Source organism: Emydura macquarii, unplaced genomic scaffold (genome assembly GCF_026122565.2).
Source record: "Emydura macquarii macquarii isolate MOO-44397 ecotype Brisbane River unplaced genomic scaffold, CSIRO-AGI_Emac_v2 contig_691, whole genome shotgun sequence".
Lineage (NCBI taxonomy): Eukaryota > Metazoa > Chordata > Testudines > Chelidae > Emydura > Emydura macquarii.
Window position 1 is genome coordinate 2,030,537 of NW_027130828.1, and position 27,141 is coordinate 2,057,677.

The 27,141-nt window shown below is 42.9% G+C and overlaps 2 protein-coding genes across 9 annotated transcripts in view; both read right to left on the reverse strand.

The window, feature by feature from the left end:
- GOLGA1 (golgin A1) overlaps window positions 1-14,730 on the reverse strand; it is a 29,031-nt gene extending 14,301 nt beyond the window's left edge. The window contains exons 1-16 of one of the 3 annotated variants that reach the window (XM_067541699.1): window positions 14,618-14,730; window positions 12,323-12,653; window positions 11,583-11,673; window positions 9,901-9,975; window positions 9,293-9,390; window positions 8,678-8,710; window positions 6,719-6,847; window positions 6,216-6,370; window positions 5,651-5,762; window positions 5,413-5,508; window positions 3,668-3,793; window positions 2,593-2,688; window positions 1,331-1,426; window positions 1,114-1,209; window positions 621-773; window positions 214-309 (exon numbers count right to left, since the gene is read on the reverse strand). In XM_067541699.1, coding sequence (XP_067397800.1) covers window positions 214-309; window positions 621-773; window positions 1,114-1,209; window positions 1,331-1,426; window positions 2,593-2,688; window positions 3,668-3,793; window positions 5,413-5,508; window positions 5,651-5,762; window positions 6,216-6,370; window positions 6,719-6,847; window positions 8,678-8,710; window positions 9,293-9,390; window positions 9,901-9,975; window positions 11,583-11,673; window positions 12,323-12,457 — 1,587 coding nt within the window. In that variant the 5' untranslated portion in view covers window positions 12,458-12,653; window positions 14,618-14,730. Of the gene's footprint in view, window positions 1-213; window positions 310-620; window positions 774-1,113; window positions 1,210-1,330; window positions 1,427-2,592; window positions 2,689-3,667; window positions 3,794-5,412; window positions 5,509-5,650; window positions 5,763-6,215; window positions 6,383-6,718; window positions 6,848-8,677; window positions 8,711-9,292; window positions 9,391-9,900; window positions 9,976-11,582; window positions 11,674-12,322; window positions 12,654-14,007; window positions 14,137-14,617 lie in introns of those variants that run through there. The other 2 variants (XM_067541697.1, XM_067541698.1) reach the window with 2 other exon arrangements.
- Window positions 14,731-16,503: 1,773 nt separating this feature from the next.
- Window positions 16,504-27,141, reverse strand: part of SCAI (suppressor of cancer cell invasion) — an 83,259-nt gene continuing 72,621 nt past the window's right edge. For 2 of the 6 annotated variants that reach the window (XM_067541704.1, XM_067541702.1), the window contains exons 16-18: window positions 26,949-27,122; window positions 26,648-26,748; window positions 16,504-25,061 (exon numbers count right to left, since the gene is read on the reverse strand). In XM_067541704.1, the coding sequence (XP_067397805.1) occupies window positions 24,915-25,061; window positions 26,648-26,748; window positions 26,949-27,122 (422 nt within the window). In that variant the 3' untranslated portion in view covers window positions 16,504-24,914. Of the gene's footprint in view, window positions 25,065-26,647; window positions 26,749-26,948; window positions 27,123-27,141 lie in introns of all 6 variants that reach the window. The other 4 variants (XM_067541703.1, XM_067541701.1, XR_010918563.1 and 1 more) reach the window with 2 other exon arrangements.

Here is a 27,141-nt window from a genome sequence, read left to right on the forward strand (position 1 = left end):
AAGAAAGTACCAGCCATTTGTAATGAATCTTGAATGGTGTATATTCTGTTGGGATATTTTAATTCCAAAGAGGAAGCTGTGTGGCAGTAATCAACCATGACATGAACCTAATGCTGCTTTAAGTAATGACAAGAGGGTACAGTTTGCCATTAGCCATTTCTCAAACTTAGCTCTTCACTTAACCATAGTCACCAACACAGAGTTAGGCCATACCTTTAGTCTTTCCAGTTCAGACTCTTGTTTTTGTAAAGAACTTTCATATTCTTTTCTGCTTTCATTAAGAACTTCATTTTCCTGTTCCAACTGGCTCTGTAAAATGGAAATATCTTGTGTGCCAAGAACCAGTGTTTTAAATATTTACAGCATAATCAATTAAACATCCACACACACTTCCCCCAAGAGACATTGTTTTGTGCATATTCAGTGCCTCTGGACATTGCTGCTTAGAGAAAGATCTTTACCCTCAACTTCTTCGAACCACCACAGCTTGAACAGCTTTTGAACATGCAGTTACGCATGAATTTAGTATTTTCAGACAATGCATTGAAGGGTTATGGGTGATACCAAAGGTACCATATGGGGGATTCAATATCCTGATACAGAACAGTTTCTATACTTACTATCTTGTGTTGGGAAGTTGTTTTATCAAACTCCTGAGCTGTTTCAAGCGCAGCTATTTGAGCCTCAAGCCTGCTAATCCGTTCTGCGCACTGTTGCTTTACAGTTGAGATATGCTGTTGTAATCTGCTGCTCTCAACCTCTAGATCTGTTTGCTTCAGAAAAAACATGACTGTAAGTTAACACTATATTCATCCTAAGGTTACTGGATAGTAGAGTATGTGGATCTTGCACAGAGAGTCAGGCATAACTTCATATGGCTCGTTCCCAGCCTTATCACCAAAGAATGACGATGCTATACTTCATTTCTGGTGCCATCTGGCGCCTGCCCTCGTATACAAATACATTTACTAATCTAGGAGCCATTGTTGCAGTCTTAGCAGGGTGAATTCTGACAACTGAAGCCTTATCAATAATTAAACAGAACTGGTTGTCACTGAAAATGGTAGAGACTGCTTTTAGCATGAGTAGCCCAAGTAATTAGAGAGTTCTCACCAGCTTTTGGATCTGTAGATCCCTCTCGCTGATTTCGTTTTTGCTCCTCTCTAGTGCCCCATTAGTGAGCTGTAGTGCTTGTTCAAGTTCTTTCAGCTAAAACAGAAGAGTAAGTTACTCCCTTGTCCACAAAGATCTATATTACTGGAAAGCAGCATACAAAATAATAATATGGGAAGGAACTAGTGGAGGAGGATAAACACAGACAAGGGCCTACCTGGCACACGCTGCTTTCTTTAAAATTCTTCACAAGTTCGTCTCTCTCGCTGAGCGACGCCTGTGCTTCAGTTACTTTGCTGTTCAGTTCAGTGACCTAGAAACAGAAATTGAAATCTAAATAATTTAGGAAAGGGAAAATGTCATGTGGTGACCCCTGCATCAAGAGCCCTCGGTGGCTAGCTGTAGCATGACAAGTGCACCTGCCTCCATTTCTCCTTTATTTACTTGTGAAAAGGAACGTTGTCTCAATGACAAATGCAAACTCATTTACTCATAAAATGTCCAAGGTCCTGTGTAGTAAAAACAGTTCCTATTGATCCCCCAAAGCAAAACTAGGTTACAATGCAACAGTTCTTCAAACCCAGTGAAAGGTCACTGGTTCCCAGGTCACCCACCCATTAATCACTGTCACAACTCCTTTATCTCCATTCCAGGGCCCCACTCTTCAAGAGTTTCAAGACCCACTTTTCTCCCATGAGTCTTCTCCTGGAGCCCCAAGTCAGCCCCTCACTTGTGAGTCCTCCCCCTGTTCAAGGGAACCTCCCTCCAGGACCAACACCTTGTTCCTGCGCACTTCCCACAGCCCACCACAGGGCTCACTATGAGTCCTACCCCTGCTCCTTGGGGCCTCCCTCCTGAACTATCCCCTTGCTTCTGGGCCAGGTTTATACTGACCACTCTGGTTCTTCTCCTCTTCTTAGGGATCATTGTGCAAGCCTTCCTGAACCTTGGCAGGGTTCCCCAACTCCAACCAGTTTTCCTCAGAACTCATCACCTGCAACTCACAGGTACTGCTCTCCTTCTGGTTTCCTGCAGCTCTCTCCTCTGTGGGAAGAGGGCTCTCAGGGGCCCCTTCCCATCTTCCTTCAGAGACTTAGAAGGGTCTAGGGTACAGGTGCCTCTTTTAAGCCAAACTGGGGTCAACTGGCCAGTCATAGGTGCATTGGCCTCCTCCCTCTAAAAGGCCAGTGTCACCCTATGACAGAAGGGTTTGTATGAAACCAGGGTTACACATACCACCCAAAATGTCTAGGTAAAACACACACACTTCCTCATTTCCTAAGGTGAATATGGTCAGATAAGGTTTCCTTTCCAAAGCTCAATGTTCATTTAGGCTCAAATTTTATGAGAAAAAGATTGAAAGGATGGCAATTTGTATTGGGCTAAAAAAAATTGTTTAGAACCTAAAAACACACCTAATCCAGCCAGACGGCCAAAAGCCCCAACTCCCACTGAGTCCACGGGTGAAGGAGGAAATACCTGAGTTTCCAGTTGGTTCACAGTCTCAGCGTGACTGGTTCTAGCAGTCAATAGCTGCTGTCTGGTGTCATCCAGTTTCTGCTCCAGAGCAGTTTTCTGAAGATAAAGACACCATTACAGATCATATAGGGGGTCTCAGAAGTTTAATCTCTAAAAAACTGCTTTTAATGGTGAATGCATGATGGCCAGAGCCCCAAAGAGCAGTTAGTAGGACTTGTAACACACCATTACACCCAAGGGCTGACACAGAGTGAAGCTACTGATCACTACAGCACAGCGTTTGTACTAAAAATAGGCAACCCAGAGGTGTGTCACTGAATCCAAGATCAGGCTGTAATCAGCATCCAAGATCAACTGCAGGGAGTCAGAGAAACTATAATGCTGCAAAAGGCTCACCTGCTCTACTGCAAAAAAAGGTACTTCTGTCCTGTAGAGCCACCCTGCTGGGGCATTACAGAACACACATGCAGAGTGCAAAATATTTACTAGCTGTAGCACTTACTCTCTAAGAGGACAAAGTAGCTTTCAAACCAGACTTGGATTTATTTGAGTCAGGTTCACCTCCTATCAGGGAAAATCACGAGTCCCTGTCTGCACACCTGGCCTGGGGAAACATGGCTCCTGTTCACAAACAAGATGGTACATCAGTGCTGGGGAAAGGGGCCAGAAAGTAACAGGAGATACTGGCTGTGCTCAGGTCCCCAACATGCTCTCTCATCTTACAGCTATTTCCTATCAGTGCTTGGGTCTTAGCTCTGTGGATACAATGGATGGTTTCAGCTTTGCTTAAGAGCGCCCAGAGTTCTTTCCCATGGTCTCTGCAACCATTTTAGCAACCACACCACAAAAGAGGAGGAATATACGTGAGTGTTAACTTTCTGGTTACTAGTATTATGGCTACCCTCACTAAACACACTTGAGCAGGTCAGAGTCTATCTAGTACGGGCAGAATGCAAATACACACTGCAGGAACAGAGGCATATGCAGGCTATTATATATTCCTTCCATAACATGACAAATACAGTAATAGCCACGCAGTTCTCAAGGTATTTAAAGCAGTCTGTAAAAATTTTACCTCCTTGAGTAGCTCCCACACATGTTCATCCCCTGAAAAATTCCCTTCTAGTCTCTTTTCCAAGGAAGACACTTTTTCCTGCAGATGTTCAATGAGTTTATTTTTCTCATCAACTTCAACAGTCATCTGTTGGAACAAAAACCCAGCATCATCTTTATAGCCAAGGTCTTAGTATATAGCAATGGTCTCAAGTTGCAGGGCGGGAGGTCTAGGTTGGATATTAGGAAAAGCTTTTTCACTAGGAGGGTGGTGAAGCACTGGAATGGGTTACGTAGGGAGGTGATGGAATCTCCATCCTCAGAGGTTTTTACGGCCCGGGTTGACAAAGCCCTGACTGGGATGATTTAGTTGGGATTGGTCCTGCTTTGAGCAGGGGGTTGGACTAGATACCTCCTGAGGTCCTTTCCAACCCTCATCTTCTATGATTCTATAGTGGTTTCACTTGGGTGGAACCCACCTATCCCTACAAACACATCAGAAACAAATTCTCTTTAATGAAAGCCACCCTATGTTATCTTAGCATACGTCTACGCTGCAAAGAAGACCCACGTCAGCAAGTCTCAGAGCCCGGGTCAACAGACTCGAGCACACGGGGCTCATGTCAGTGGACTAAAAATAGTAGCGCAGACATTCAGGCTGGGTTCCAAAACCTGGTGAGGGGAGAAGGTCTCACAGCTCAAACATCTACACTGACATTTTTAGCCCCATAACATGAGCCCAAGTCAGTTGAGTTAGGCTCTAAGACTGGCTGCCACAGGTCTTTTTTTGCAGTCTAGACATACCCACAGAGCATTAAATATATACAAAAAACACGAAGTTAAGTAGATAGCTAGATTATTCCCTTTTTCAGGGTTTTGGCTGCCTTTTCTGAAACTCTACGGAATCTACCCATCCATTCAATACTGGCCTACATAATTTGTATTTTAACTATTTATTAGGCCTATATAAAACTTATTGCCTCAAATAAAGTATAAAATAGAGAATGTATATCTAATATCTTTTCCTTTCTATAGGAAGTGTTTGAAATAAAAATGTAATCTGGAAGACAAAGGTCATTTCAACTATTATGGATTGGTGGAATCATGTTATTTGCTCAGTCCAGTCAGTCTTTCCAATAGAGGTGTGCAACTTGATTGCAGTGTGGTCCTGTATGCCCAACAGAGCTAGATTTTCTTGTGATGATTTCTGGATGTCTTTGGTACCAATACTTTGGATTCTATCAGACTTCTCTGATACCGAATTTCATTACACGATTCTCTTTCCTCAGTGCCTCCCCATTTGTTAACGTATTGTCCACATATAGCAAAGTTTTATCATCTAAGCTTCCTGAATTTATTCACAAGATTGCCAATGGGGGGTGGGGTATCATGGCTGGCAATTCTCACATCATTTACCCCACTTTCCAGGCGTTTACAACTCTCCTGGTTATAGTCCTAAATAGGGCTGAAACCTGCTATAAAAAGGTCCTTAACAAAAACTAAGTCTTGCTCCACGATACCATTTACTGGCTTTGGGTGTTTTTACCTGCCAGTAGCAGGTCACATGCTTGGAATTCATAATTCAACTGAGGAAGTTAATATAAAAACCTCTGCTTAGACAATTAAGGAGCCATGTTTGAAAGGCATGATTGCAGTGTGACTTATTAAATACAAACAACAATCTCAGGTATAGGAGCTTGAGGATACTAAAAACCTAACCAACTCCTGAGCGCCCTCAGCTCACAAACACACTTTCAAAGACAGTACCTTTAGCTTGTGCTGTCCATATTCCAGTCTGAGAGATTCATGCTCCACCTGTAAGGTTTCCAATCTCTTCTCACAACCAGAGGCAGCAACTTGAGCCTAAGACATTTAGGAAAATGTTTTTTGATTCCAAACTCAGTTTTTACAAAATCATTTCAATGAAGATCTAGTTTGAACTGCCACATGAATTGCATTATGCTGACAGAAAGGAAAGTATCAGATACCAATTATCTCAACTTACATTTTGCAAGTCTATTGAAAGATGCTGAATGCAGGTTTGCAGCTCTTGTTCTCTCTGCTCCAGGGCAGTGATCTTATTTTCTGCATTCGCCTCAGCTGCCACTAGTTCATCCCTTCACAGAAAGAAAAGCAGTAACACAATGTGCCAGCAGGCAGAATGCATCTGCCAAGGGAAGGAGGCTAGACTAAGAAACATACGATTTTTTCTAATCTTAAAAACAGCTATTCTGGCCTGACACCAACCATTTCACAGGACCTCATAAATCAGGTATTGCATATTCCAGAACTTATAACTAGGCGAAAGAATGGTAGTGACGAAGCACAGAGAACTCTGCTAAATGATCCAAGTTACATACAAACAAAACAGAGTTCTAGCTTAAACTGGGAAAGGGTAGTTTAAATAAATAAGTGTGTGTGTATTTCCTGTCAAACACTAGTATACAAGTACTGACCAAGCATCAAGCCCACTGCACATGGGGGCACTTAAAAGGGAGCTAGAAACAAGTAGGAAATAAATCAGAATGTCTAGATGCTGCCTACAGTATCCTACCCCACCGCATACACACCTCTGTGCTTCCAGCTTCAAGTGCTGCTGCCGCAACCCTTGCAGCTCACTGCTCAGAAGCGATGACAAGTGTGTGACCTGCAGCTCTTCTTTAGCATGGGCTAGCTCTCGACGGCATGCCTCTAACTCCTGTTCTGCTCTGCTTAGAGTCGCTTCCTTTTTCAAAAGCTGAATATTAGAACATTAACAGTGACAACAAAGATGAACTGATACAATTAATAAAGGCTTCTGAATGAGATGGCTTGCTGCCTTTATCAAAGTTATGAGCTAAATTAGATTAAATTACTCAGATTAAATTCACACAGAGAAGACTGAAAATTCAATGTCAGCTGAGAGTCTAGATGATATTGCATGCAGACTCGTGGTAAAGACTCAAATCTTCAATTAATTAACATAGAGATACAGGTCTGGAGCGTTAATAGCATTTAATAAATAAATGTAGCACCACCAGTAAATACATATTCTAGCACCAAAGAGACAGGAGACTCTTCAAAATAATCTCACCATGTGTTTGACTTTGGCTAGTTCCTGCTGTTGAAAGCCCTCCAGTTCATCAATTTCATCTCTCTTCTGGAAAAGATTCAAACTCTTCTCCCTCATTTCTTGTAACTGAGCTGCAAGCATCTCTTTTTCCTATTAAAAAACAACCACCAAAACAAAAGGAATCCAAAATGTTTGTCACTCAATTTTAGGTCAGTAACATATTAGATTAAGCTTTCTGAGAATGGGACCTTGTTTTATGTTTATATCAGCAAATCACCAGGCACTGTGATGGGGCTTTCTTACACATGTATTTTCAGAATGCATGTGTCATAGTAAGCAACATAGATTGCATTACTGAACTTCGGAAACTTTCAGGACTGTGCTATGAACAAGACAAAAATTAATTTCTTTTTAAATGAAAGTTCATAGGAACTTGACACCAACTACTCAAGCATGACAAGAGAGGCAATTCATACTTGAAACACTTGACAGCAATTCTAAACATCTGTTTAATGCTTCTATGCTAAAAGAGGCCTTGAGCAGAGACTTAGTTGGACAGCTGGAACAAACTATAGCAAGAATGAATTCCTTTATTTAAAAAATTACTGAAGTGGAACTAATTTCTGCTGTGACACTGACAACACAAGATTGATGTCAACATATGCCTGTTTTCGGACAATAATTTTTCAATACAACCATGGCTGCACTCAGAGTTACAGCTCTTTTGGCAACATTGCTCTCCTTTTTATAACAAAGATACTCTCTGGCAGTGAAATGCTCCATGTCAAATCCCCAGTGGGGTATGTGACTTAAACAGGCAAACAGGTATTGCTCTGACACTTATTTCATCTGCAGACATCCCTGGCTGTGAGCCAATAGGATTCTTCTCCAGCTAGATATAAATTCCCTTATGTAAATAAAGCTCCGGTCTATAGTTATTATAGTGCTTACCAGCTACTTTGGTGACATGGCTAGAAAGGCTCTTAACAAATCTCACCAAGACAATGCTACACAGAAAAATAAGAAGAGTGGTAATAAAAACTCATCCCCCAGAATCCTCTTCAGCAGTTGCCATAGCAAATGCATATAATATTCATGACTAGAAATGAGCCACAGTAGACAGTAAAGCTTAAAGGTCAACTCCAGTAGTACATAAAGGAAGAGGAAGCACTACATAGTCTATACTAGTGAGCACTAAATACTTCACAGACAGACAAGAAGACATGGTCACTGTCCCAACCAGTTTTTAGTTTGAAAATATAAGATGTTGTTCTTATTTTTTTTAATGTTGTATTATCAGCTCACACACAAAGCTCTCTCACCCCAGGACCACTCTGCTTTCCTTTTCACCACAGAAGGTAAGAGATTAAATCAGGTCCTGGGATGCAGTGTGATTTTGGAGTCCCTGACTCCCACCCTGGTGATCAGACTCCAGAGCTCTCATGCTGATTCTGAAAGGGAATAGCTGTGAGACTAAGCACTCACATCTCTCTGTCTCCGAGCTGCTCCCTCTGTAAAATAGGGATATAATGCCCCAGCAGAATTGCAAGGATTGACTTGCTAATACATTTCTTGCTTTATGCTTTAAAGTAAGTGCTATCTCAACACTCCACTAAGGAGACACAAGCAATCTGGGGAAAGGCTGAGTTTTTACATCCATGCTGGCGTGCCAATCTTTCATTTCTTGCTTGAGTCTGAAGCCTGTGATTTGTTATTTCCCTCTCCAAAACTACTTCCAGGTTTAGCTTCTGAAGTGATGGGGTGGAGAATGAAAATGAATATCAGATCTCAGCCAGAAAACAAGGAATCAGATACTCTTCTTAACTACATTTTCTGTATAAATGTTTTGTTTTTTTTTTTTTTTTTTTTTTTTTTTTTTTGGGGGGGGGGGGGGGGGGGGGGGGGGGGGGGGGGCGGCGCACAAGTTCCAGTATGTGTATTGGCCTACATTTTAACAAACAGACATCAAAAGAGACTTGCCTTTTCAAGATGAACCAACTTTTCCCTCCATTCCTGTGGGTGGGGCGAGGGGGAAGTGAGGGAGTAGGGGAGAAGAGGGAGACAGAAAAAAGAAAGGACAAATCAAAAACGCCAACTTTGAAATGCAACAATAAATGTGATTGAAGGTATTACATTAGGGTAATGGTTATACAATGGAATGAGTGAAGCCTAAGAAAGGGTCATTTCTGACATCACAGCACACTTGTGTTAACAAAACTGCATCATCTACAGACATTTTAATGATGTGACAATGAGTTTTACATTGCTGGAGACAGCAAATGAGAATTTGAGTTCACATTCGAGACTTTCCTGATCTCCTTTAACATAACAAAAGCGATCTGGGCAAGGTGCCTCAGAATGACCTGTCAGCAATGCTGACCCTTGCACCTTATCCCTCCACCGTCCCCTCCACACACAAAGAATAAATCAAGATATTCTCCTGCCTGGAGACCACTTGTGACACAGAGAAACAAATGCTGCATCTCAGCAGTGAGTCTCCAGCATTGCAACATGTTGACTGTGCCAAGATTATTGCACTCGGAAGCCTCCCACTATCAGTCAACTGTTTAATTGTTTCAATCCTGTGTTTATTACCTGGTCCTTTTTTTCTAATGCCAAAGCCATTCCTTCAGCCATCTTTGCTCTGTTGGCCTGGTAAGCCTCATTCTGCTCCTGAAATTTCTTCATGGAAGCTGTCAGAGAATCACTAGTTAAGAAGTCAGGGTATGCAAATGCCAACACTGTATTTACTTCTGTAAATATTGTAGGTCACACTAAAATTTAGACCCACCACTGTCAAGATGATCAGGCCCTAAAGTGATCCATAACTCGTTAGGACTGAAGTTTTGTATTCCTTTATGTTCGTTCATTGCCTAGCACAATGGGAGTGCCACCAGAAACAACAAAAGGTATCAGCAGTGCTCCCATCTGGACTGCAATAATGCTGTAGATTTTTAAACAATGCCAGTTGTAAGTTCAGAAAAAGGGTTCCCTGGTGACGGTCAGAATAACAGCAAATAAACCACAGCTGCTTTGTTCACTGTAAAATCAGGCAGAAAGCTGTGTGCTATTTTTACAACCAATATGTGCTCAATATGAAGAGAAACACATTTTAACTGTCTAGCTTTAAACCCATTACACTCCATCAGCATTCAAGGCAGAACAGTTTAAGTTTAAAAAGGAAAGAAAATAAAAGTACGTACAATCCTGATGCTTTTCTAATGCAATTTCAAGCTTCTCTTTTATCTTCTGCAAGTTTCGCACCTGTTCAGCATAATCTTGGTGAGGAGGGAGAAGCACAGACCAGGAATGGACAGACATCAGGGAAGGAAATTAAAAAAAAAAAAAAAAAAAAAATGAGTGGAAAACGACAATGATTTTCTTAACTAGAAAATCATTCTTGTTAAGGAAAATTAGGCTGACCTTAACAACGAATATCACAAGCAAATAATTCTACCACACACCATCCATGGGGTAAATGGTCGGTACAAACAGAAGGGCCTCACTATGCTAACAGGGAAAGGGCACTAAAACTGGCACAAGAAAAGGAACATTGTCACCATGTTCAGTTGCTGTCAAGCTCGGATGATTTGGTTTCACTTTTATTTATGAAGAATTGCCCCAATGAGATAAAGTGAAGGAGGGTCAGAGAAATCCAAAAGCGGTTTGTTTCCTTGCTCCATGTTACAACCTTACCACAGCTGTGCAATATTCTGGAGACAGTGCATTTTGGCTAGCTCCCCAGCTCAGCCAACAGCATCACACTCTTACCTTTAAAATCCAGATCTTAATGATGTGGAAGAGGCAATGAATGTGTAATTCTGCCATCCATTGAGCAGATATGACTAACAGACCAAATTAAAGGAAGAAAGTACCTTGGATGAGTTTATTTAGAAGCCTGCGGGATGATTTGTTTACAGATCTTGCAGTCTACTTCCAGATATTCGTAAGACTCTTGTTGCTATGTTAGCTAAGTATGAAGACCTAAAATGCCCCTAACAAGACTTAAGGCTTATTCCTTAGGAACAAGTGAGCACTTTACAATTTCAATTGCACCATAAGCCTCCTTTGCACTTCTGATATTCCAGAGCTGAGCAGGAGCCTCTCCAGCTCCCTGCTCAAGTTAGAACAACCCTAAGGCTGGTCTAAGTTATGCTTTGTTTCCCATGGCCTCCTATGAGCCCCAGGAATCAGAAGATAGCAGAAGACATAGTGCACTCTGGCCACGCCCTGATCCATTTCCTACACTTGGGACCAAGAACAGAGTCAGCACAGAGCCCCTTTGCCAGTTGTACACCTGCCAGGGAGACCACCAATATGTGGACAGTCTCAAAAGGCCATTTCTATCCAGTTTAAGTTTCATCAAATTCCAGGCCCCCCCATCCCCACTCTTCCCTCTTTTGGGGGAGTGGGGCAGGTCTTTTTAGATCATGAGCTATTCCAGAGAAGAGACTATGTCATCTTAATTGTTTGTACAGTGTTGCGCACCATGAAGTCCTGGCCCTAACTAGGGTCTCTGGCTGCTACTGCAATACAAATAGTAAATAAGAAATCAAACTGGGGACTGGAGGGTTCACATCCAAAGAGAAGAGTTCTGGTTGCAGCATGGGGACAGAGGAAACTAAACTGAACACTGGGGGAAAAAATGACACAGATGTGGCAAAAGACTAGCAGAAAGTCAGGAACCTTTATTTATTTTAACATTCTGTATGGATTTTGTATTGCACAACTCTCAGATGCTAACCAACAGGCTTATTATAAATGAATTAAATAGAAAGTTGGACAGCAAAAAGATATTCCTTTTATAAATAAAAAAAGTGTGAAGAAAAATATTTTCCAGCATTGAAAGGTAGTAATTTATCATTTACATACTCAGGAAACATACCAGACAGTTTGGCCTCCAGTTTTCGTATCTGTTCATTTCTTCTGAACAGCTGGGATGAGAGATCTTCTCTGGAGCTGCTTCCATCAGAGGCCTTTGCAGGTTAAGAGAGAGACAGGTAACTATGTAGTTTCTGAACTTCAGAAAGAACAATCTTGTCACACTCAAATTTTAATGATAGGAAACCATTAATTATTTCTAACCCTTATAATGTTTCCCATTTCCATGGAAAGGAGAACAGATTTACATAATAGTTTATCTAAACATTCCAGTGACAAGCTACAAGTTTTTCCAATTATACAGAAACGAAATAAGCATTCTATTTAGGTATGTAAACAATATGCCTGACCAGTAACTGCATCAGAAACCTAAGAAGTAAACATAGAATCAGAACACTACAATCTAAAACTTGGATTGCTTTCTTGCAATCTTTAGCATTACATTTACATACAGTATCTTGTGTTTTGCTATAATAGTGTTAGATATTTTATACTTTCATTTGCCATGCTCTATATTGAGGATAATTTTGTCATTTATATTCTTAACATGTAAAATAATCTTTAATATTTATTCTGACTATGTTTACTTTAATCTACAAAAATTGGTCAGGTTAGAGTTACATTTACACATCACACGTCTCGCTGACACGCACTTGGTTTTTCAGTCACAGTCAAGATTCTTGCATAGTTTTTCATAACCTTGTGTTAGAAATGGTGTAGTAAAAAGCAAAATATGATACTTACAAAATCATCTCCTGAATCTGCTCCCACGGACGTGATTGACTCTTTGCTGACTGATCTTGGAATTCTCGCAGCCCCTCCTGGCCGAGGAGCAATTGCTGCTTCCTCTGCTATTTTCTTCTTCAGTTTTGCAAACATTTTACTGCAGCTGCTGTCCTATGGCACCCAAAGAGCCAGGTATTTTGAGACACAGCTACCCCCAAATTACAGTTATTATGTATGATGCTCTGTTTAACGGTTCCAAAACTCAAGATTTAATTTTAACCTTCTGTCCACACTCAGCCAGTTTTACTGCTGTTCCAGTTCCTTCAAGGGGCTCATAACTTAACAGTGCCTGTGAATCAAAGAAAGATCAAGTTTCAACACCAAACCAGACAATAGACTGAAATCAAGACAGTGTTAAAAGGCATTTTATTACCCTTATTATAAAAGTTCATATCTGTCAGACTGCACAATTAAAAATTAAAAAAAAAAAAATTACCTACTGAATTGAGTTGTACCACTAAAAAAATTGTTATCTTTAACTGTCAAAAGTGGGTTTGGAGTCGTCACTGGTGACAAGTTATGCAGATTTCTTGCCAGACAAATATTTCGTTTACTTTGCACACAATTTTTCTTAGCAAAGCCGTGGATAATAAGCAAGAAAAGTTTGATGAGGGGAATTTTCTGTCAATTCCCCAGATTGCATTTATTTATTTTGATTGAATTAATTTGAGACTCATGCTCTGGCTCAAAGTGTTATTGCACAGTACCATATTTTATAATCGCAATAATTCCAGCCAAATATTGCTTAGATTTTGTACTAGCTAGTGCTGTGAACAAAACATGTGAAGTGAGAATAAAGCTGGGTTATTTTTGGGTCATTCACAATGGTAATTTCTCAAAACTTTCCCAGAACTATTTTGGCTCTCTAGAGCTAACAGGAATAAAGATTCATTTGCAGTTATTAATTACACCAATCAAGGAGCCTACTAGGAGCATGCTGACCTGACACAATGACAGACAGACATCTCACAGTAAATTATTCTTTTACTTCCCACTCTCTGTTTTGAGTTCTTACTCACCCTTTGACTGGTGCAGGGAATTATTACTGAGTCCTTTTAAACACTCAGTTTTAGCAAGTCTGTTTAGAGAACCTAGCAATTAGAAATAAATCTTTCACTATTTCATCACCTAATTTTTAAGCAGTTCTACAGAAATTCAATAACATCTTCAACACTTCTGCTTCATTGTCTCCTGCAGTGTCACTTTCCAGTCATCCTCCTGCTAATTCATCTACTTGTCTTGCATTCTAAGAAAAGTCCTTAGGTGAATCAGCATCTGCTGTCATCACCCAACTGTTAACTTGCTTCTCCTAGAAAAGCTGAATATTTATCACACTTCCCCACCCACCACATCCTTGTTCAACAATCCATTGATCTACCAGGTCGATGTGTAACTTCAAACATATCTTTGTTCTCCACTCACCTGCATGTCCCTCCTCTATATTCTTACAACCCCTTCTAGTGTTGAAAGCAGCAGCATAATCCCACCATGAAATTAGCATTTCAAGTAGTGACATGAATACAATTAATTACTCAGAACTCTCCCGCTTATTCTGTGTTAATTACTCCATTTCCAAACAGCGATAACATCACCTATTCCAGTACAGAGCATGCACACAGGGCCGTTACTCCAGAACATCCCACCTGCAGACAATGCCTAGAAGAACTGAAACCAGCTGTCGGCTCCCGCGCCGTCGGCACTTTTCGAAGGGTTACTTTCCATACAGTGCGCGGCACCCTGGACCTGCCCTTAGACAGCGCCACACGGACAGGGAGGAGGACGAGCACTGTGCAGCCGAGCAGAATGGCTCCCCCAGGCAGTGCACCGCAAAAGCAACAACCGCTTGTCCCCTTGTATCTTCCTAGGCCTGCCGCCCCCTCCCGCCTCACAGCTCCCCTCCCCTCCCCCACCCCGCCTCACATCGCCCCTCCCCCCACGTCTGGTGCTCGCCATGACTATTGCTTCCTTAGCAACGTGGCCCACGGACACTCCGCCTCGCTCCTCTCCCAGCACGCCTTGCAGCGGCGCCCCCCGCGCCCGGCTCGGAGCGGCCAGAGGTGCCGCTGCCCCCGCCCACGGAGCGGTACCAGCCCCTAGAGCCGGCCCGGGGGCACACCCGCTCCTCGGGCCCCTCAGCCGCCGTGGGGCGCCCGCTCCGAGCAGGCCGGAGCCGCAGGGCGGGGCCCCCAGCGCCCCGGGGTGTATCAGCGCCGCCGGCCCCTGCCCTAGCGCGCGCCTCAGGGTCTCACTCACCGCTCGGCCCCCGGCCCTTCTGCCCATCCCCCATCGCCTGACACCGCGGCAGCCGCTTCCGGAGCCAGGGGTGACGCTCCCGACTGTCCCGAGACCCGGGAACCAGCTGTCCAGCCGCCGACCCGGAAACATAACTCGGCAGCCGGAAGTGACGAGAGCGGGGAGACAGGCGCGGGCAGCGCCTCACGGGCCGGGCTGGCTAGAGCCCTCGCGGCAGCCTCGTTCTCGGCGCGGCAGCCGTTAGCGCCGCGCCGCGCCGCGCGCTGCCGGGGGGGGGGAGGGGCCTGGCAGCAGCGGTAGCCCCGCCCGCGGGCCGGCAGCCAGGGGCGGGGCCGAGCCGAACCGCGCCGCCGGGACCAAGGAGCGGGTGGGGGCTGGGCTCTTAGCGACCCTGCTGGCTCCGCCCCTCCAGGGCTGCCGGTGCCGGCCCGACGCGTCCTGCTGGCGGGGGGCGGCCGGAGCCGTCTCAGCCCTGGGCCGGGCCCCGCGCACAAAACCGGCCCGAGTAACCCTTGCAGCAGCGCGCGCAGCGGCCCGCCGCCGAGCCGGCTCCCCTCAGGGGCAGGGGGAGGGGCAGGCTCTCAGAGGTGGGGGCTGGGGCCGGGCCGGGCGGGGAGCTGCGGGAGCGCCGCACGTAGCGGAGCGGAGCGGAGCGGGGCTGGTGTAGGGGAGGTGGGTGGGGTTGAATGGCGGTAACGCCTTTCCCCCGCTCGGTCCCACACGGCTGCGGGCTCAGGGCGGCATCGTGGTTCCTGGCGGCGCAGGCAGACACGGCCGCCGCCTGGAAAACGCGAGCGTGAGCGGGCCACGTCACCCTGAACCGCAGCCTGCGGGGCACGAGCTCGGCAGGAGGGGCTGAGCTGCGAGACCCGCAGCCCTGCCCCTGCCGCCAGCAGAGACACCGTAGAGTCAGGGGGAGCAGTACGATTTAAAATTCGCGTCCAGGCGTGTTACATATAAAACAAGTCTCTACTGTCTGGGGCTGGGAGGTTGTAGGCGGAGGTGCTTTGTGGAAGGTGTCAGCCCTACAACCAGTCTGAGAAGTACCAGGGTAAGGCGATCTAAACTGCAGGCGATCCAGACCAGCTCTCCTGATGGTGTCAGACAATAGCTCTGAACGCCACGTGCCAGGGCTAGAAGAGGGCACCAGTACCAAACAAAGCCCCAACACTTTAAGACACGAAGTGCAGAACAGATAGCATTCTGTTCTATCAGGAGGAAAAAGATGGTTACTTACCTTGTAACTGTTGTTCTTAGAGAGGGGTTGCTCATGTCCATTCCATTGTAGGTGTATGCGCGGTTACCGGAATTTCTTCCCTTTAGCAGTACCTGTAGGACCAGCACATGCCATGGTATATGAGGCATAGGACTCTCCTAAGTGACTAACTACCACTATTAATAACACTCAAGGTCTAATCTTCCTAACTAAGACAAACAACACACGATTAAGGAGAACAAAAGGGATTGAGCATTTGCCATGCAAGTCGAAGCAGGTCCAGCAATTGTCACAGGTGGAAAGAAGGAACTGAGGAGGCGTAGAGCCAGCAGTGCCTCATATACCTGGGTATGTGGATGGGGCTCGAGGGGGGGCAGGAGCCAGCCCTATGGATACTGCTAAAGGGAACAAAGTTCTGGTAACCGCGCACGGAGGTGTGCACACACCTACAGTGGAATGGACACGAGCAAGCACTCGAAGAACTCATATTTATGCACTGCCCTAAGAGGACTTGGGGCGGGACATGAAGATTAGCTTCTGTTCTCTTGCCAAAAGTGCCATAGAACCTTTAAATGACCATAAAGGATTTCATCTGACACCACCCCACCAATGAGTATAAGCTCACCAAGAGCTGGTACAGATATCCACAAGCAAAACCAGAAATTTTTAAGCAAATGTTTATTTTATATTGGTAATACACATAATTTATGAGTGGATTTCAGATACAAAATTCATGTACAATAAGTTCACAACTGATGAATGTAGTCACATTCTGAGAGAACATTTACCAATGTGAAAATGTCATCAACATACTAACAGCAAAAAACCCCATACTTTTCATATTGTCATTCAATGCAACAAACGTTACAGTATTTCGTTCCCTTGGTGCTATATCAGCTCTGTGCAGAATCACAGTGTTAAGTTGGAAAGTCTGTTTAGTGGAATAAATCTTCCCAGCAGCAGCAAGCAGAAGGATGGCACATACATACACTATGCTTTTGAAGAACAAGTCACCACCACTGGCCATTGGGCAGTCAGTCCTCTACCACTATTACCATCTTGCTGGGATATTTTCCATTGAAACCTACATATTCTCTCTCTCAGTTTTGCACAAAACTACAGCATGAAGTATCAATATCAACCAACTAAAGCTGGGAAGTGATTTATCAGATGGGATGAAACAAATGAGAACTTCCATGGTTGAGATATTATGGCTTAAGCAATTCAGATGCATTGAACACAGACAACAGCTTATACAGTATTGCACTAGACAGACATCAGGTTTCCACAACCATGTGAACCAGAGTTTGTGTGTTAACAGTATCTTGGTAGCTCTTTGAAGAAAAAAAAGTCCTTTCTAATATTGTAAAACCAAACTGACCTCAGATACCCTCCACACCAGAAAAGCCTCACACCACACCAGTCAGATCAGGACTATATTTTCTCTTTTTTAAAACCTCGAGTCATAACAGACAGACAAAAACTGACACCAAGACGTGGTTATGTAACAAAGGGAAACAGTGGCTTTGTGAACCATTACAGAGGTTTGATACCCAACAGCATCATCACATGCACTACAGACTAGCAGCACTTGGAACAGGATAGGTACATGTAAAACTCTTGTGCTTCCATCTCTTCAGAAGAGCTCCTATTAGAAATACAACTGTATATTCCCTACGAATGGCACCACAGTTCAACAACATTTTAGTTACACACAAGCATTTGCCACAATTTATTAAAATTCCTCTCATACCACTAAGGTGGCAAGTTATTATGACCTCCAAATAATACATGTTAAAAAAACATGTTACTTTCTAATAACAATACAAAGCTATAAAAAAATTACATAAATCATTTGTCTCCATGGGGAAAAAGTGTCAGATACCAAGTGCAGACATGCGTGTTCCACACATGGCTGACTTCAGTGTTCATTAGGATTGTAAGAATAAATGTTCACTCACTTGAATTACAGGAGGGACTCCATCTGGCTAAGATGGCATTAAGTCCGAATACATCATGATCTACATATTCATATCCCTTCCTGACCTAAAAGGTTGCTGCTGCTGTCTGATTAAAAGATTGGCTTGTAACATGTAAACTAGAATGGGTCATCCCATTTAAGTTGCATGGTATAGACATTTTGCTTGCATGCAGTTTCCATTTAGGAAATGTAAATATGCCTTCCACCTAGATTATCCAAGCATATTCTTATTACTCAATTCTCTTAAAGTTGTCTAGTCACCACAAATGAGAAAGACTAAGGTTTTTGTTTAGCTAAACCAAGAGAAAAATATGGAGTGTCACTGGTTCGTCATAGGCCAGCTGACAGAAGCAAAAGCATGCAAGAAATCTGCTTGCAAAAATGGCACTGAAAAAGGCTTAGGAGTGATAATGGAAGCAGTAAGCAGGCCATGGTGTTATTTAATTCTAATTACTAAGAAGAATCAAAGTGGAAACTGACTTTTTTTTAAATGGAGTAACTTCAATTCTCACTTTAATCTTAGTAGCTCTAACTTCTTCCTGAAATATCCAGCAATCATATATATGTCATAATATATAATATATGTCATAATATATTCTTTTCCCCACCAAAGACAATAGCAGAATTACACTGCTTTGGTGAGTTAGATATCTGGCAAGAAAAGTCCATTTGCTCCAAAAAATTTCTCTCTCTTTATATATCTTAAGTAAAATATGTTTTGTTTTTACCAAAATATGATCTACAGGCACGTGGCTGTAAAGTAATTTTGAACCAATTCAATATAAAATTACTTTTAGCACTAAATAATCTGATTTCCAGAGAAAGGCAGAAGGAAAGCTCCCATTTCCTGCATGGATGGGCTGCCTCAGCTGGAGTTCCTCTTTCTGGATCCTCATCTCCCCAGCTTTCCTTGTACTACTTGCTGAGCCTAGGGGAGGGGCAGGAGAAGGTAATGGCATCTTGTGCTTTTTTAAAAGTACTGGTTAGCAATGCCATGCTCCAGCAAATCAGTTCAGCACTGCTACTGAGAAGTGGTCCAGAAGAACATCTGCAGAGTACATGGGGTTCTTTCTTGTAAGCAAATATTAGGGAGCAGGGAACACAGTCTGAACAGAAAATTCAAAACAGAGTTCTGCAGCTTCATCTTGTATGGCAGGCTTTGTTAACCTGCAGGAATACATGCAGAGGAATGACCTGTGAATAAGATATGAAAACTGCTCTAGTATCTGAACTGAACAAGTAAATGATATTTGAAGTTTGTGGCTCAAATCTCAAAAGCAGGAAATGAAACTGGGATCTAAAAAGCAATGCACCTATGTGAGGACAGCTGGTTGGCAGAAAGACTGAGAAGGAATGGAAATTAATTTCTTCAATCTTCTGAAATTCTACTCAATAATTCAAATATCCTCATTGCTCTGCATCCAGGGTGGGGAAGGAAGAAATGTTACAAAAACTCCAGGCAGCGTATTTTCAAGATGAAGGGTCTGAAGAGCAATGGCAGACTTACTTGCATGGCCCCCATTATGGCAATTTCTCCTCCAATCCTCCACACCAGCATCCTCAAACAGACCCAGACTTCACCACAGTCCAGGTACACGAAGTTTGATGGCACAATCTGTACTAGACTTTTCCCATAAGATTACCAAGGTTCTTATTGGGGCAGTTCTACCAGTTGTAGCATTGGTGGGAGCCCTAGTATGGATCAATTGCCAATGTTTTAATTGTTATATTGCCTAGTCTTGCCAGATCTACACTAGGACTTCTAGTATACTACTGCTATCACTACTGAGCTATAATGGTGAGAAAGTCTAGTGTAGACAAGGCCTATGTAAGAAAAGCATTAAGACAGAAGGGCTATTCAGAGAGGTCACAAACAAGCTTTTATTTCCAGGAAGGAGCTGGGTTCAAAGACTTACATACAAGTCTGGATATGGTTCTGATGCTAATGAAAGGATAAAGGGATCAAACCAATCAATCAACGGGAAGCCTTCTCCACTCCAGTATCTGCAAGATTGTATGGAATTTGGGCTCTATGTATGCTCTCACAGTACAAAGAGCAGCCATAGAGTCACACAAAGGTATGAGGCTCTCTTCCTATCCCCACAGGGTCAGTTTTTACAGAGCATGCTAAAATTTTAAGATCTCCAAAGATTAACAAGTGCCCCTGTCTGAAGCCTGAATTCCCATTCCTATATTCTTCCTTTGAATCTTGGAAGAGAAATATCCTCATTGTCTCTCTCTGAAAGGATGTCCTAGTAACCATTACTTCAATGCTATTTGCTGATGATTATGATTTGAAATCCATCAGGACAAACTGTTTGAGACTTCTCCAGAATTCATTCCAGAGTCCAACTCAGTTTTTCATAGGTCACAGGTGTTAATATGCCTTCATTTTTGTCAGTCTAATGGACAAACAGCAAAGTGGCGGCACCTTTTTATACTTGGAGAGGGGTTAGAAATTACTGAATTCATAAGAAGTTTCACAGCCCTGGTTGTTGCTGTTATTCTGAGATACCAAGGAAAAAAAGCAACAATAGTAACCTTGGCCAGATGTCTTAGAGCCCAGATAGTAGAGGAGTACAAGGCAAAAGGGATGCCATCAATGGGATAAATTTGACCATACCCGCTACATTATCATGGGCAGAATGTAGAAGCTGTGGCAGAAGAAATCTGCAAAGCAGGCACTTAGAGGAAACTACGCAAACTTGACTAACATTATTCCTCAGCTTGCTCTCTTCATATGACCTTTCCTGCAATTGGAATGCAAATTCTCTCCACGTTGCAAGGAAGTGAAACACCTATTTTATTTTTAAAAGGCCTGATAAAAGCCATCCCATTACTTCTCCCCTGCTTCCCTTATAACTGTGACCCTCCCAGATTAATCTCTCTTTCATTCCTATTCACTTCCCAGCAGTGAGGATTTCTGGACAGGAAACGATCAAGAGAACATTTTTCTGTTATGTACAAGCATGCTGTATGTATAGAGAGGTATGCAAACCACATCCACATGCCCATGCATAGAGTATGTATACACGTTGAGGTTGTCTCAGACTTTAAGGTCAGAAGGGACCATCACGATCATCTAGTCTGACCTCCTGCACATTGTAGGCCGCAGAACCTCATCTCCCACTCCTGTAACAGACCCCCAACCGCTGGCTGAGTTACTCAAGTCCTCAAATCATGATTTAAAGACTTGATGTTACAGAGAATCCACCATTTACAATGGATGAGTTAAAGTAAGTTTGAATGGGACAAACTGTTAGAACAAGAGAAGTGAAGTTCATTCTTTAAAAATCCCTGTTGTCAAGTTTCATTAATAGCAAGTATTCTAAACAAAACCAACTAGAGCTGAGAATAGCTGAGAAGAGAGTGAGAGACTCCTTTTAAAAAGTGCATCTGACTTTTTAAGACTGAGGCAGAGCTGATGACACATTTGGATTTTGACTTAACCTTCAAGTCCTCATTCTTTCCAGATTCTAAACCAGCTTCTCCTCTCCTACCAGTCCTCTATGCATGTTCCTGTCTGATCAGACCTACTGCAAACTCGAGCTAATGGGGAGGCTGAACCAAATACAGCACCAAGTGATGTAGACATAGAATTCACACAGATGCACCATAAGCAGCGACTATTCTTCTTCATCCAAGCTGAGCAGAAGACAAGCAGTAAAGCTTACAAACCACGTTCCACACGGGTTCACCAGAACACAAACTGGGCATGCTAATGGAATCCTTTCTCCCAAGCCCATGCATGCTATTCCCAGGTACAGGGAAGTGAAATGGAACCAGAATAGTCAAAGCTAAACATTGGATTTCATTATGATCACAGTGCAGTGACCTGGGACTGAGCTTCTAGCTTATTTCACTTTGAAGTGCAGGAGAGAGGGTAAGATGGATGCCGTGCTACATCCGTCTCTCTGCTTGTGCTACCAGTACAGAGATTTCCTTATTCCTACATGGTCCTCAATGTGTCTGAATACAAAGGATGCTCCATGAAACTTATGCCAAAAGAAACACTCAGCATTAATGCAAACACTCCATCCGGAGCTCTAGTGTTTGGGACTGCTTGCCCTTGGGGAAGGACTGGTCAGCCCCAAGCTTCACATTTCCTGGATTCTGTTGGTTCACTTCACAAAATTACTATTGTTTCAATGTGAATGGGAATATTTAAATTTGTAAAAAGAACCCCCACCCCCCAACTCACTGGATGAGGCCTCCTGCACCTAGTTTTAGCCCCAAATGATTTCATTTACCAAACATAAGCCCCTGAAAATAGAGGATTACAATGGTAATGCAGCCACAACCGTAACTACAGCATCTTGAATGATGCTTCTAGAACACCCTCATGGAATGCAGTCCAATCGGCGTGTGTGCATATCTAATTCTGGTATGTACAGACTGCATTATCTCTAGACCTTCCCATATACATATATCTATACATATTTACAAGCACACCAACAGGCAGCTGGTTGTGCACTGTACATAAAACACACAAACACCGAGTATATACACACACTTATCTTTAAAAAAACCCTCAATCTCAGCTGAAGAAGGGTCCCCAAAGAACCACAGCCCCTCAGAAGAAAACTGTAACACCAACTAGAGGCCCCCAAGTCTGCTCAAATAAATAATTCTTCTCATAATGTTCCATTGATTCTTTTAGTGCCTATGAGAGTGATGGACTTGGCTAGGGCCCAGCCCAGTACAAGCAAGTGCTATGGAAGCTCCACTCTTGCCACCTGCTCTATAACTACCCCTTGTTGTTCTGCACTGGATTCCCCCACAGCAGTACTGACAGACATCAACCTTGACCTGCAGCACCCTCCGTCCCTGGCTATTCGTCTGTCTTAAGAAGATGGTCACATCACTGTGATGGTTCTGTGAAGAGGCCCACTGAAGTAGGCACCAAGCTAAGGGAGGTACCACACATTTTTAAAATTGAAACATTGGACTGGACCCCAAAATTAACGGGCTAATCAAATTCCTACCCCTTTTCTAGCATTGGAACAATGAACACAGAACAAAACAGCTTTCATGTAACAGCTTGAAACAGTCCACGTTGGTACCACACAGTACATTCACTAAAGACACAACAGTCTAGCAGGTGTCTTTGCTCTATTGGAGGGTTCAGCATTACAATACAAGGAGCACCCCAGTGGATTTCACTTCAGACAGCAATACAGCCATGCAAAAGGCAGCCTTTCCAGCACCATACACCCTATATTCACACAGAAACAAGATGACCATAGTTTACTTTGCTACCACCATTTCTAGACTTGTCATTTCAGGCCATGTGACAATCTGTTGTGTAATTTCAGGTACAAAAATTACAGTTCATCTCTCCTTAGACTTGCCTTTTGCTGGATTTAAAGCAAACACCTTCTTTGCAGTACGAGTATTTTCAGTTAAAAACCCACTCTTCATTTTATATATCTTTAAAAACCAAACACTGGAGTGTACAAAAATTTGTTTTGCTTCAGTCTTGGCTTTGGGACACGGCTTTTTTTTTTTTTTTTAAACTGCCGCTAACTGAAGTGGAGCCAGTCTCAAAGCTGGAGTACCTATGCTATTAGTCTGGCTGTTTAGAACATTTACTTCATTGAAGCCAAAATCCTTCTACTATTACAGTGCTTCCACCCTCCACTCCATGCCGCCTCTCTATCAAGAGGTGCAGGAGCTCTTGGAGCTTGTTTGGAAGTTAGGGGGGCACTGCCCTGACAGCTTTACCTTCCTACTTCTCCAGCAAGCACTTTCCCTACCTCAGCTTCAAATTTCATACAGATCATGACATTTCTTATTGCAGACTTTATAGAGCCTGCTGGAAGCTGTCTAGGTTTGGGTGAAATTATTGTGCAATCGAAGTGGCACTAGCTGTGTTTTGCTGTGACTATGTGCTCCTCACACTTTCCCTCCGCTCAGCCTGTCATTTGGATTCATGGAGTAAACAGGTAGGGAAGTGGGGTGGAGTGATGGGCACCCATCGCATGCATGCTGCGACAGCACTTTTAACCATCATAAACACAAGAACAAAGCAGCTCATCTGGGGTCACAAGGATACCATGAAAAATCATCTCATTGTTAAAGCAGGTGACAGCATCAGCCCCAAGATGCTTCTTGCCAGGTGTTTCTCTGGTGGGAAGGGCTGGTACTCAGTACGACTACGGGAGACTGGTTTGACTCCTGGGCACAGACTCACCAAGGGCTGGGAATTAACCCACTTAATTTGCTCAATGAGGTAAGAAGGGAGAGTCCCCCTCTGGTGATTACAAAGCTCTATTGGACTGGCTCAAGAGGAGTTACGTGCTAGCCCCCTCAGGCAGAATGGTGGTGGCTCTGACAAGACACGGAAGGTGGGGCAGGATGTACTATACTGGGGAAATGGGGCCAGCTTGATTCATTTTGTAATATATGCCACCAGCTGCTAACTAAAGCCAAGCAGGCAGGAGGGGACTTGTGTTCTCGGCCAGCAGTGCTGCTCAGCATAAGATTTAAAGTACTAATTTACATGGAACACAAATGTCAGGGGATCCCTCTCCAGCATCACTCCAAACTCACTGCTCCAATTGCCATTTGTTCTAGCACAAATTTGTCTAATTACTCACCTAAGATTGAAAAATAAATATTTGTTATGAAGGACTGTCTCTTATTGCTATTTGCATTGTGTGTTTCCAGCTTTATCATTTCAAAGCCAAACTCTTTGGGGATAAAATATTGTTTTTCTATTAGGTGTTTTTGCTTCCAATTCTTTTAAAACTGTATAAAAATAAAGGATTTCCATAAATGTGGGCTAAAATTGACCAATAATACTTCTATGCTTAGGATCGGCTGTTGAAGATGTGGTTGCTTTTAACCACAAAACCAAAAACAAAACTCCAGGGATTCCTTAGTTTAACATTTAAAAGATGTGAAAAGATTTGTTTATAAAACTGACCCCATACAGAATAGGGTAGCTGGGCTAACAGCTGTTTATTTTTTTTAAAAAAATAATGGTCCTAAATTTTAAAATAAAATCAAGTAACTCCTTTTGTGGATTTTCACATTAGAAAACTGCACCATTCAAAGTCTGTGGCTAGGGAAACCCTGTTATAGTAAGAAAGTTTCTTTTAATAGTCATCAATGGTGTTTTCCAGGAACACGTTTCTAACATCCAGGATGGAAGCCAGCTCCAGAATGTGTTTTTGGAGGTGAGGGCTCTCCACTGTTTCATCTCTTGGCAGCTGGGGATAAGATTCAGGGTAATTTCGAGTTTCCTGCTAGATGAAGAGAAAAACAGCACAATTATTTTTATTATCTAACAGTATAGAACAAAAGATATAAAAGTCCACTTCATTAAAATACTAAAAAAACCACGCTGATCTGTTTGTTTGACAGGTCACAGGAGTGGCCAGGTCTTGACAGAAGTGATGAAGGTGATCTTCACAGACGTCTCCCTTGACTGCATAGGCAATGGCCAGGTTTTCAAATTATGGAAGTGTGGGGCCTACTGGTTACTGTGGCAATAACAAAGCTCCATTAACTCAAGATGGCCAGGCATGTTTAAGTGAAACATGATAAAAATGAAACATGACCATAGAAGGAGATTTTATAACATGCTAATGACATTTTTCTGCAATGCTCAAACACCAAGCAGGTAAGTTAGATCTGTGCGACACAGTAGGCATGTATATAATAGCATAATCCTAGAGGCAGATTTCATTCCCGGCACAGTGCTTAACAACAGAAGAATCATCTTTCTGCCCACTGTAATTATTTGCACTCTAAGATCACAGAATTACAGAAATGCAGGGCTGGAATGGATTGCAAGAGGTCATCAAGTCCAGCCCCTTACAGTGAGACAGGAGCCAGTAAACCTAGACTATCCCTGACAGGTGTTTTTCCAGCCTCTTCTTAAAAACCTCCAGCACTGGGGATTCCACAGCCTCCCCTAGAAGCATATTCCAGAGCTAAGCTATCCTTATAGTTAGAAAAGGTTTCCTAATACCTAATCTAAATCTCTCATTACTTCTTGTCCTTCTTCAGTGCACATGGAGAACAACTGATCACCATCCTCTTTATAACAGCCCTTAACATATCTGAAGATTTATCAGCTTGTCCCCTCACAGTCTTTTCTCAAGACTAAATATGCTTTTTTTTTTTTTTTTTTTTAAATCCTGTCCTCATAGGTCAGGTTTTCTAAGGCTGTTCCATTTTTGTTGTTCTCCTCTGGACCCTCTCCAATTTATCCACATCTTTCCTGAAGTCTGGCGCCCTCTCTCTCCTTAAAAAGAACACACACGCATATTTTGGAAATCATAAGTTCCAAGATGCATTCTGATTCTGAAGCCCACCTATCACTCTTGTTTATAAACTTTCTAGGCTGTGTGCCAAGAGACCCTTTTCTTATATTTTTTGACATAGCATTCTTAGTAGCGCAGCTGTGTACAATTACAATGCTATATAAATGAATATGTACTGTGGGCATGCGTAATACTAGAATAGGTCTACTTTAGAAACGGTGGGATGTAGCCAAATTGAGGTAAACTGTTTCATGCACTACACAGAATCAGAAGACGGATGCAATATATTATTAAAGCTAGTTATGAGTGTTTGTATGCAAAGGGCTTTTCAGCAGCAAGAATAACTAACATTACCCACTATGTACGTCACACACACATTAATGAATACTAATTTAAACACATCAGGAGCCCTTGTGAGCAGTATTAGTGAAGCCCATGAGCAGAAGAACCACAGAAGTCAGTCAGAAAAGCCCTTTAATCCCCCAGTGAAGGCAATTCTGCATGAGAACAGAATTTGTCTGGTGACTCTCTCACACAAAGGGAAAGTTTTCCCTGCATACCCGAAAAATTTTGTGCATCCTCATTGTGGCTGAGCAGAAGACGAATCTTGTTAGAAGTAAGCGAAGAAATTCATCCCCAAAAAACTGAAGAAAGGCCTGATCTGCAGAGGAAGAAGGTGACACTTAAAGAAAACTGAATTCAGAAAGGCATTTTTGAGGCAAATGACCTTTGGGAAAAACACCACAAGGAATAGTGTGCATTTCCCTCACAAAGCATATATTACTCATTGGCAAGACCGAGCAAGCTCAAGCTGCGTCTCTAAGTTTTCTGTTGAAAGCATGTAGGTCTTTGAGGACATACCTATGGAGCGAGAATGGGTCAGCAGCTGGGCGATATCCCGGTTGATTTTTCTAAGGTAATCTTGACACTTCTCCCACAATCCTCTGCGCATGCTTGATAATCCAGAGACAAATAGGAATGCCATTAAAGGATTGTTCAGAAAGAGGGTGAAGAGGCTACCCCGCTGAGACTGATCTAAAAGCCAATAATAAAC